The sequence below is a fragment of the Nematolebias whitei genome, chromosome 9 (assembly GCF_014905685.2).
Source record: "Nematolebias whitei isolate Nwh7 chromosome 9, NemWhi1, whole genome shotgun sequence".
NCBI lineage: Eukaryota > Metazoa > Chordata > Actinopteri > Cyprinodontiformes > Rivulidae > Nematolebias > Nematolebias whitei.
Genome location: NC_056506.1, coordinates 35,283,315 through 35,295,496, shown reverse-complemented (window position 1 = coordinate 35,295,496; position 12,182 = coordinate 35,283,315). Strand labels below are relative to the sequence as shown.

The following is a 12,182-nucleotide window of genomic DNA, read 5'->3' as shown; positions in this document are numbered from 1 at the left end:
ATCTCACTACTACACCATGCATCTCACTACTACACCATGCATCTCACCTATCCAAAGTGTGTGGCAACCCTTCTCTCTGTCATTCAGACTGAAGTGTTAAAGGACAGTATCCATGAGAAAGACACCACAGGCTCAGACAAAAGAGTCATGGCAGAGTGGAAACATTTCATTGAGAAGTAGAGCTCTTCCACTTATGTGTTTTTAACTTCCAGGTCTGTGTTTGAATTTTTGACCTGAAAACTTATTTACATTGAAATGTAATATTTTTTATATATGCACAGTGCCTCGAATGTTCTACTTTTAAATGTGAGGGTCTGTAACGTTATATGTGGATCCCGGTTAGTTGTTTAATAGTTGAGAGGAACACAAAAGAAGTTTATCTTGAGAATTTGTCTTGACATGACAGAGTGAAAAGTTTTATTGAGTAGAGAGATTTCAGTTAGGTGCAAATAACTTTCAAGTTTGTGTTGGAAAGTTTTGAACTGAAGGCTGTGAAGTTATTTAAATTCTTACTTTTTTTTGATAATCTGATATGAAGTACTTATTTCTTCTATCAACAAGTGCCTCAGATGTTGCTTAAGAAATTTGAAGATTTTGTAGCTTTATGTTAGTTGGTTATTTGTGATAAGAGCACCAAATAAGTTCACCATATTTGTCTTGACATTCATGTGTACGATGATTGAAATAATTGTTACAATTTGAACAGACAATTTAAATAAAGGTCATTTGTACACAATATGCCTGATTTATTTTAGTGTAAATGCTTTGTCTTGTTTTAAGATGGAAAATCTATTAATAGTTCTTAATTCCAGAAGATCCATCTTGTTTAGTTGGCCTTGTTTTAAGATATTTTCTGTCAAAGTGAGAAAAAATGAAAACTGAAAGAAGCATTAACAGACTAGTATTGAGTTTATTTTACTTCATAAAGTACTTGTAATGAGTTTTTTTACAACTTGTTTTAAGACATTTCTCACTTGTCTAAAGCCTAGAAATATTTACTTATTTCAAGAAATCTTACCAAGTGCAATTATCTTACTGCACTGGCAGATTATTTCACTTAATTTGAGATGATTCAGGCTATTATCTAGTATTTTTTTACTTATTTTTAGATGGGTACTTTTTGCAGTGTGGAGCACAGGATGCTCTCCACTGTAAAAGGAGGTGAGGACTGAGCTTCCCAGACCAGCTCGCCTCAGCCGTCTGAGGAAGTAGAGTCTCTGATGAGCTTTCTTGATCAGGCTGGTGGTGTTGTTGCTCCAGCTGAGGTTGTCATTCATGTGTACACCCAAGTACTTGTAGCTGGAGACCACTTCCACTGCAGATCCTCTTATGTTCAGGGGGGTGTAGATGTTTTTGTTCCTTCTGAAGTCCACAATCATCTCCTTTGTCTTCTTCACATTGATGTGAAGGTTATTTTCTTTGCACCAGCTCTCCAGGTGTTCCACCTCCTGCCTGTAGCTGGACTCATCATTGTTTGTGATGCCTCCAACCACCGCTGTATCATCTGCAAACTTTACAATGTGACAGTCTGGATGGGTAGCTGCACAATCATACATGAGCAGAGTAAACAGGAGGGGGCTCAACACACATCCCTGAGGAGAGCCAGTGCTGAGGGTTATGGTGGAGGAGGAAAAGTTGTGGATCCTCACTGACTGTGGTCTGTTTGTTAAGAAGTCTAGTACCCAGTTGCAAATCGAGGGGCTTAGTCCTAGTGTGGATAGTTTGTCTATCAGGGTTTGGGGGATCATGGTGTTGAAGGCGGATGTGAAGTCCACAAAGAGCATACGGACGTAAGAGTTTTTCTGCTCCAGGTGGTTGAGCGCAGTGTGGACCACAGAGGAGATGGCATCCTCTGTTAATCGGTTCTCGCGGTATGCATACTGATAAGGGTCCTCCTTAAAGCCACTTAGGTCGAGAGCTTCAGATCTTTTTGTAAGATATTCCAAGAAACAGGAGTGGAGTAGGAGAAGGCCCTTTTGCCTAGTTCAGTCCGCACTGAGGGAACACTGCAGGTAATGTCCTGAGAGCGCACGCTGTAGCTGCACTCACGCAGAGACATGTAGGAGGAGATGTATGAAGGCAGCAGACCAAGAAGTGATTTAAAGATGAAAATGTACCAGTGAGAGAGTCTGTGTGAAGTTAAAGTTGTCCAGTTAACCAGTGAATACTTGGTGCAGTGGTGGGTACGGTAGGCAGACTTTGACCTCTCTAAGGGATTTTAAACAACTGTTAAATTCAATGCAAAAATCTATGCAGACATGTTCCTGTTTTTAAGTATTTTAAACAGTTTTATAATGTAGCATGTTTTTTTATTTTGTTGTATATCACTTCTTTTCTTTACTTTTCATTTTATATGCGTTTATATGAATGTTTATATTGCTGTGTGTACCTCATCTGTGGAACGCTTTTTGAATTCATCATGTCCTGGATGACTGAGAATCTTCACCAGCATACCTCATCTGTGGTTTTTGTCTAAAGCTGGTCTCTTTTCAAAATGAGTCCTCGTGACTCAAAGAGATTAACCTGTACAGTATAATAAAGGTTGAATGAAAAAAGTGTTTTACTGGGTTCCCAAACACATTCAGTGTTGTTTTGAGGAGATAATGCAACATAGTGTTAAACATTTTTAACTTGGTCTTGTGAGTAGATTAAAAATAAACGTATATTAGACCCATAGGGTCAAAAACATAAGAATAACTTTCTGAAATCACATTTTAAATATCTGTATGATTTTAACTTTGTTTTATGCTATGTGCTTTTATCATCAGTGTTTTTCCAAATGTGTTTCTATGTAGTGTATAATTCATGTCTGTCTTCAGTGAGTTTTATCTTAAAAATATGAAAAGGCTAGATAAAAGTATAGAAAAGTTAGCCAAATGCTAAAAGTATCAAAAAGTTAGCTAAAAGTTAAAACTATCAAAAATAAAAATTTCAGCTGCTCCCTTTTACAGGGGTCGTCACAGTGAACTAACGTGCACCAAGACTTGGCACTTGTTTTTCAGAAAGATGTCTTTTCTGACGCAACCACAGACCACTGAGCTACCACAGCCCTCTGTGTGGAGCAAAGGGCTGCCATCTAGGGCACCTGGGGGAGCAAATGGTGGGGGTTAAGGGCCTTGCTCAAGGGCCCAGAGTTGGGCAAATAAGGGTGGAGGCAGGTGTGGGTGCTTCACTTATCCCACCCACATTTTGATGTTGTCGGTACGGGAGGTTGAACCGGCGACCTTCCGATCACAGGCCCACCTTCTCTAGCCTCTTTGCCACCACTCTCCCTATTTAAATGATCAAATACACTGCCTGGCTAAAAAAAAGTTGCCACCAAAAAAAATGTCACACTAATATTTTGTTGGACCGCCTTTAGCTTTGATTATGGCATGCATTCTCTGTGGCATTGTTTCAATAAGCTTCTGCCATGTCACAAGATCGATTTCCATCCATCCATCCATCCATCCATCCATTTTCTTTACCCGCTTGTTCCACTTTGGGTCACGGGGGTCGCCGGTGCCCATGTCCAGCAATCACTGTGCGAGGGGCGGGGTACACCCTGGACGGGTCGCAAGTCCATCACAGGGCGATTTCCATCCAGTGTTGCATTAATTTTTCACTAAGATTTTGCATTGATGTCTAGGCACTAGGCATGATGGGTGCATCATTTCACCTGCCTCTCTTCTTACCCTGATGCACCCATCACTCTGGAACAGGGTAAATCTGGACTCATCAGACCACATGACCTTCTTCCATTGCTCCAGAGTCCAATCTTTATGCTCCCTAGAAAATTGAAGCCTTTGTTCCAGCTAGCCTCACTGATTAGTGGTTTTCTTAAGGCTACACAGGTGCTCAGTCCCAATCCCTTGTGTTCTCTTCACATTGTGCATGTGGAAATGTTCTTACTTTCACTATTAAACACAGCCCTGAGTGCTACTGTTGTTTTTCTTCCATTTGATTTCACCAAATGTTTAAGTGATCGCCGATCACGATCATTCAGGATTTTTTTTCCTGCCACATTTCTTCCTCTAAGACGATGGGTCCCCACTATCCTTCCAATTTTTAATAATGTGTTGGACAGTTCTTAACCCAATTCTAGTAGTTTCTGCAATCTCCTCAGATGTTTTCTCTGCTTGATGCCAATGATTTGACCCTTCTCTAACAGACTGACATCTTTTCCACGACCACGCGATGAGTCTTTCGACATGGTTGTTTAAGAAATGAGCAGCAACTCATTGCACCAGTTGGAGATAAATAACTTGTTGCCAGCTGAAAGATAATCGTCCATGCAGTAATTTTCCAATAGGAGGCTCATACCTATTTGCTTAGTTAAATCCAGGTGATGACTGTTTTTTGGCCAGGCAGTGTATTATCTAGAAACTAAAATGGTAAATGGACTGTACTTATATATCACCTTTCTATTTTATCAAAATACTCAAAGCGCTTTACAACACAATCTGTGCCCTCATTCACCCATTCATACAGCACTCTACTAGATCTGTACAAAGTGCTTTATCACATTCATACACCGATAGGACATCAGAGGCAATGAGGGGTTCAGCATCTTGCCCAGGGACACTTAGGCGTGTGGCTGCTGGTGGAATCGAACCCCCAACTCTTGCATTGGAGGATGACTGCTCTAACCACTCGCGACAGCCGCCCTTATGTAGCAAAAGGCTTGATAAAAGATAAACATATGAAAAGGCTAGCTAAAAAAGTATCAAAAGGCTAGTTAGAAGTTAATAGTTTCAAAAAATAAGCTAGAAGCTAATAATCAAAAGGCTATCTAGTAGCTAAAAGCAGGAAAAGATGGACAAAAAAGCTACATATCAAAAGACCAACAGTTCATGTCCAATAATCCAGGTTACAAATCCGATATTCCGCAAGGCCATCTGGACTTTTTTTTGGATTGTTTTTTGCAAAGATGTTTCATCCTAGGCAGCACGGTGGCACAACTGGTAGAGCTGCTGCCTCTCAGCGAGCAGGTCCCTGGTTCAAATCCCGGTCCGGGGGCCTTTCTGGGTGGAGTTTGCATGTTCTCTTCGTGCATGCGTGGGTTTTCTCCGGGTACTCCGGTTTCCTCCCACAGACCAAAAACATGCATGTTAGGCTGATTGGTAACCCTAAATTGTCCCTAGGTGTGAGTGAGAGAGTGAATGGTTGTTTGTCTCTATGTGGCCCTGTGATGGACTTGTGACCTGTCCAGGGTGTATACCCCGCCCCTTGCACTGTGATTGCTGGACATGGGCACCGACCTTCGTGACCCAAAATGGAAGACGCGGGTAAAAGATAATGGATGGATGGATGTTTCATCCTTCATCTGAAGGACTTTTTCAGCCCAAGAAGTCACAAACAAACTGGAGTCCCACAAATACCACACTCCCATAGTGGATTAAAACAGTTTACAAAATGTCTTGGGGGAAAAAAAAAGTCAAAAAGTTAGCCAGAAGCCAGAAAATACTAAGTAACAGAAGGCTAGCCAAAAGCTAGGTGGATCAAAAGGTTAGCTTAAAGGCTCAAAAGGCTAGTTTAAACAGCTACAAATTATTTGTGTAAATTATTAATTTATTGTGTTGTCCAAAAGTATTTTCAAGAAAGCATTTGTTGTGAATCAAAGGTTTCTTTTTGTTTGATCAATGCTGCAGAGGGGACAATATCGAGTGAAACACCCATAGAGTTCGCTTGATTTGTCTCCAGGTAGAATAGAAAAGGCAACATCAAGATTGGGTGCAATCTTGAAACAATAAATGTTTTGTGTTCAAGTGAAAATTTTATTTGTTTTTGATAAGAAAGTTTGTTTTGAGGGATCATTTCCTCTGGTTAAGTGCAGCCAACAAGTTTGACAATGGCAACTAATGTGAAGATGATTATATGAAAAACGAGTCCATGCCTTTATCACGACCTGACTGGACTACTGTAATGCACTCTATATGCTGGGGTCAGCCAGGTCTCCATTTCACATCTCCAGCTTGTCCAGGATGCTGCTGCTTGGCTCTTAACTGGAACTCAGTTTGATCACATTGTTTTGTCCTATAGCTCCCTGTAGAATTGATTTTAAAATTATCCTGCTAATCTTTAAGTGCATAAATGACCTTGCACCCCCCTTATCTCTCTGAGCTACTGCATATCCCTCTGGAGACCTGATATCATCTGATCAGCTGCTTTTGGCTGTTCCAAAAATAAGATTGAAACTCAGAGGTGATCGGGCTTTTTCAGTCGTGGGCCCCAAACTTTGGAACAATCTGCCTCCCAACATCAGGCAGTCCACTTCTCTTCCTGTTTTTAAATCTGCTAAAATCACATCTGTTTTCTCTGGCATTTCACACGTGCGTTTAGTATTTTTTGTTCTGTGTTTTTATGTTTTTTTCTTTAATGCTTTTAATTAATTTTTCAGTAGTGTAGTTTATTTATTTTTTAATTAATTTACTTTCATTGATGTTATTGTTAAGCACTTTGGTAACTGCTGTTTTAAATGTGCTTCATAAATAAAGTTGACTTGACTTACGTGAAGAAAGTTTAAAGCCACCCATGAGTGAGGTAAGCCAGAAGTATTAAAAATCAAATGCATCACAAAATTAGCCAGAAGCTAAAAGTTTCAAAATACTGGCTTAAAGCTAGCAGTAGCTAAAACTAGCAAAAAGTTAGCTAAAAACTAAAGTATCAGCTCTCAAAAAAAAAAAAAAAAAAAGGTTAACAAAAAAACAAAAAAAAAACCAAAAAAAAAAAAAAAAAAAAAAAGGCTAGCTAAAACAGCAAAATATAGCTAAAAATGTATAAGTAGCATAACAATCATGGATTGTTGAATATTGAAGCAGATTTTAAAGAGAACGTTTTTGAAGAAACTCATATGTTTTTCCAAATGAAAATATTTGTAAACAAACTTTTTTTTTTTTTTTTACCAAAACAAGTGTGTGTGGGGAAATCATATTTATCTCCTGGAGTATTTTTATAATGGTTAAAGTGGCACAAAATTATAGAAGTAGCTAGATTGCAGAAGGGAAATAAAAGCAGGAAAACAACGGATTAGGAGGAATTAAACCCAAACGCTTAGAAACGAACCTGCTCCGCTCGTTGAGAGCACTGTACCATCTCGTTCCCGTTGACTCTCTGCAGGCCACCTCCTGGGGGGCACGAGCCCTCCTCTTTCCCGCTTCTCATCAACCGTGACGTCAGGGCGGACTTCGCACGGGGGAGTTGTCCTCGCGCGGAGCTCGCTGGATGCTGCTGAAACAAGATGGCTGTACGCGCAGGAGGAGCAGAGAGCTGAGGCAATGCAGAGGAGGAAGTCGTGGAGCGGGGTGGAGAAGGAGGCGAGAAATTCACTCCTGCTGTCCTGTTTGAAGGAGTAAACGGTCCCGCAGAAGAAGAGACGAGCGTCCGGGAGATGCTGCCGGTTGATTTCCGTTACCATTTCGAGCGCGCGGGTTTGTCGGTTTGAGTTTGTTTCTGGCTCAGAGACTAAGGACGGACCGAGCAAAGCACGGAACACCGAGTAGAGGACAGCCGGGGACGCTCACTCCGCTTCAGAGATGTCCCTGCTGTGTGTGGGAGGTAAGAGAGGAGGCGAACGACGCCGCGCGGGATGTTATTGAAGTTGCTTCACCGCACCAGTTGTCTGACAGCCTGCGGGATGTCAGCTCCGTGGAAAAGTGTTTGTCATTTCAACACACGGCGGCTTTTAACGAAGACAGCGTGTCCATAACGGGGTTTATAGTTTTGAACAGAAAGCAGTGCTGGTTTGTTTAATTGCGTCTTTGAGCCCAAATGATAAGGAAAAGGAAAAGGGTGTTTATGACAACAAGCTGAGTTTCTAAAGATGCAAGAAAGGATGCTGTTTCCTCTGTGTGTGTGGTGTGTGTGTGTGTGTGTGTGCGTGTGCGTGTGTGTATCATCCACTCAGCTCATTCATGCGTAGGCAGGAGGAGGAGGAGGAGGAGGAAAAACCCCTGCCGCCTCCTCTGCCGCACCGCGGTGCGCGCCGCTCCCCTTTGCCGCTCCTCTCTGTACCGAGGGAATACTGGCAGACAGCGGCAGGAGGTGCGCGTCACTCCTCCGCCTTTTTCCCCCCTGAAAGCCATGCGTCACCTCCTCCTCCCTCCACAGGCGCACTTGATGCTTAGCGCTGTCCCTACTTGCTCAGATTAGGATGAATAAGCATCTGCTGGGATTGCGCTGGATGTGACGTCACAGCATCGCAGTCAAGTTTAAAAGGATGAGGGAAAAATAACGCCTAAAATAAGGGAGATCCTCTGACTGAGCGTGCGTTTTTCAGGATTTTCTTGAAGCTGAATCAGCAACATTTGTGGGTTCAATTTAGGACGAGTAGAAACACGCATTGTTTTAATACTTGATGAATTTCTAAACAGCCCTCATCAAACTGGCAGTCAGGAATGATCTTGATTACATTATTGTCTTGATTTATAGATCTCATGTCAGATTGTATGTCGGATTTGAAGGCCAAGAATACTCATTAAAGCTGTCATTTTAAATATAGCCCCTCCAAAGGAAAGGATACCCTTTTCTGTCACTTGTGAACATGATTTAAATGATTTTCCAAAATAGCTTAATTTAATTCAGCTCATATATGTTGCTGTTTTTTTCAGGGCAGGCATGTTGACTTGTCATAGGGGAAGATTAGGGGGAAATAATGATGGTGTAGTCCCAGTGAGTCATTACACTGAACAGGAATGAGTTGGACCTCTGCCAAATAGGAATCACTTCCTCATACCAGTAGCCACCTTGGAAAAAGGTCTTGCATCACTGCAACTGTCCTAGAGCTTGAAGCAAAGCATTTGATTAGGTTTTTAGGTTAAATGTGCAACTATTATTCACTTGTAGCAGAGTTTCTTTTTGTGGATGAAACCATGAAATATTTAATATATTTGTTTTTTTTGTTGTTGATCTATTCAACCTTTGACTGATCGAGCATGCAGAAACGACCAGTGTGTGCACATTTGTCTCAGCGTAGATCAAATGTGAGTGCAAAAGAAAAATTAGGAGTCTTTTACAGTCACTTTGTATGCATTCAGTTTATGATAAATGATATCCCATCATCCCATCCTGCCATGTCCACCCATTGACTGTCCCTGCTCTGTCAGTCCCAGATGTCGTTAAGACCCTGAGAGTCTTTCATTCATAAACACTGGCTGTGGCTGCTGGTGCCGTAGACTACTAGACTTGGCAGCGCGCCCTCTTTCTGTTCTGTTACATCATTCATGCATACCTGACTCCAGCTATTTCTGGCCTCTACAGTACTTCTTGAATAGGCTGCATTTCTGTGGCGCATCTGCCAGCTAAGCAGATTTTAGTTTATTGTTTATTTGTCACGTGCAGGTTAACACAAGGTCGACAATGCAATGAAATGTTCAGGATGACAAGAACCGTTTCGACTCGCCAAAAAAACAAACAAGAAATACAGTAAAGCATGCATCAGGTACACAATAAAGTACCAAAAAGTGAAAAAGAAATTTAATATTTACAAGGTCCAAAAGAAAAATACACTTTTAGACACTGAAAAACTTCTAATCTTTTTACTACATTGAGGTCAAATTGTTATTGTCTTGATCTGGTCAGAAATAGAACAACTGTTACATCACTGTCAGCATGTAGACCACTGCAGATGTTTTGTGAGCCCTCAGAAGCAGATACAGTCTATCTGAATCCAGTCGCCCCTCACTTTGTCATGAAATGGCTGATGTCAGCTCACTCTCTCCCTAGTTAATATTCCCTGACAGTTGAAGCTGAAGGGTCTGTCTGATTCCCTGTCGAGCCTCTTTCCTTGGCAGGCAGCTCAGCTCCCGTAAGTCAGACTCTGCTGTGACAGAGGTAATTCCTGAATGAAACTGCTGGGAAAGATTTACATTGAGTGTGTCAGATCCATTTCATCCATCCATCCATTTTCTTTACCCGCTTCTTCCTTTTCGGGTTGCGGGGGTCACTGGTGCTCGTTTCCAGCAGTCACTGTGTGATAGGCGGGGGACACCCTGGACAAGTCGAAAGTCCATCACAGGGACACATAGAGACAAACAACCATTCATTGATTCTTAATGACATCTGGACAGTTTAGAGTTACCAATCAGCCACGTGCATATTTTTGGTCTGTGGGAGGAAACAGGAGTACCTGGAGAAAACCCACACATGCACGGAGAGAACATGCAGACTCCACCCAGAAAGGCTTCCGGCCAAGATTTGATCCGGCGACCTTCTCACTGAGAAGCAACAGCTCTATCAACTGAGCCACCATGCTGCCAGATCTGTTCCAGTAAAGTCTACTTAAATAGCAAAACAAACAAACCAACAAAAAAACATTAAGATTTGGCATGTCTCTGTCAAGGCATTTAATGAGATGAACATTTGAATTATTTCTCTGAATCCAGGCTTCTCATCTACATTTCGGCCAGTTGATTGTTCTGACATGTTGAAACTTATCATGGAGGAAGGTCATGTTTTATTCATTTATTTTTGTTTGCTTTTCTTAAATTTTAATTGTTAGGTACGTGTTATATATTTCTCACTATATCTCAACCTGACAGGCAGATTTATGATCATGTGTTATCTTTAAGTTTCAGCTGTCTGCCACTGAAAATCCAATTTAATTTTTTTATTGATCCTCTGTTATGCTGTTATAATTCTCTGTTTAAATGTAAGGCAAATGTTCAAGGGAGGAAGCAAGCGCTGACTTTTGTTTAATTTGCCTTAACAATTCTTACAACTACTAATTACATAGTTTGACTTTTTTTATTCATTCATACACACCTGCTCACCACAGACTCATGTTCAGGCTGCTGTTGATACGCCATATTGTTTTATTTTATTAGTGTTTAGCGTTTGGCGTTAATTTAGAATATATCTTACTGTATAGCTTAGATTCTTATATACTGTTTCTTTTTACACTTTATATTTTGCTATTTTTGGTTGTAACTGGGACCCTGAGTACATAATTTTGTTCCACCTCATCTACCACATGTGATGCGAATGACAATAAACTAGGGATGCCTGATATTATCGGTATCGGTATCAGCCGATATTAGTGATAAAGTTGAATATTGGACATCATGGAGACTGATGAAACAATGGTCTCTTTTGATGTCACATCACTCTTTACGTGCATTCCTGTTGATGATGCAGTAGAGGTGGTCAGTTTAAAATTAAAACCAGACACCACTCTGAGCAGCAGGACCACGCTTTCCACAGAACAACTGTGTCAACTCTTGAAACTGTGCCTGCAGTCAACCTACTTCACATATGGGGAGCAATATTATAGGCAGAAACATGGGTGTGCTATGGGGTCTCCAGTTTCTCCTATTGTTGCCAACCTGTACATGGAGGAGGTAGAAAAGAGAGCCTTGACGTCCTTTTCAGGGACACCACCAAGTCATTGGTTCAGGTATGTTGACGACACCTGGGTTAAAATTAAATCTCAGGAAGTCCAACATTTTACTGACCACATCAACTCTGTGGATAAATACATCAAGTTCACACGAGAAGATGTAAAAAATGGCAGACTGGCTTTCTTGGACTGTGAGGTCTCAGTCTCTGATAGAGGACATTTGCAAACCGAGGTGTACCGCAAACCCACCCACACAGACCAGTATTTGCAGTTTGACTCCCATCACCCTTTGGAGCACAAGTTAGGAATCATCAGGACTCTGTACCACAGAGCAGACAGTGTCCCCACTAGCTCAGGAGCCAGGCAGAAGGAGAAATCCCACACAAGACAGGCTCTAGAGCAATGTGGATATCCTAACTGGGCCTTCCTGAAAGCAGAGAAGAAACCCAAACAGGACTCCAGTCAGCCATCAGGTGAAAAGGAGGAACCCAGACCCAGACCAGTGGTCATTCCGTATGTTGAGGGAGTATCAGAAAAACTGAAACGTTTATTTTCTAAACACAATGTCCCAGTGGCTTTTAAACCCCAAAATACATTACGGCAAAGACTGGTACATCCCAAAGATCCAGTCCCCCGGCACAAACAGAGTAATGTTGTGTATGCTGTTCAGTGTCAGGAGGGCTGTGATCAGTCTTACATCGGGGAAACTAAACAGCCACTGGCCAAAAGGATGGCCCAGCACAGAAGATCAACATCATCAGGCCAGGATTCTGCGGTCTACACTCATCTCCAGGCCAGTGGTCACTTTTTCAGGGATGAAGATGTTCACATCCTGGACAGAGAGGAACGATGGTTTGAGAGAGGAGTA

At 41.6% G+C, this 12,182-nt stretch overlaps 1 protein-coding gene across 1 annotated transcript in view; it reads left to right on the top strand.

The window, feature by feature from the left end:
• Positions 1 to 7,362: 7,362 nt before the first annotated feature.
• LOC119415143 (protein unc-13 homolog A) overlaps positions 7,363 to 12,182 on the top strand; it is a 36,250-nt gene continuing 31,430 nt past the window's right edge. The window contains exon 1 of the mRNA XM_037682291.1: positions 7,363 to 7,536. Coding sequence (XP_037538219.1) covers positions 7,515 to 7,536 — 22 coding nt within the window. The 5' untranslated portion in view covers positions 7,363 to 7,514. The remainder of the gene's footprint in view (positions 7,537 to 12,182) is intronic.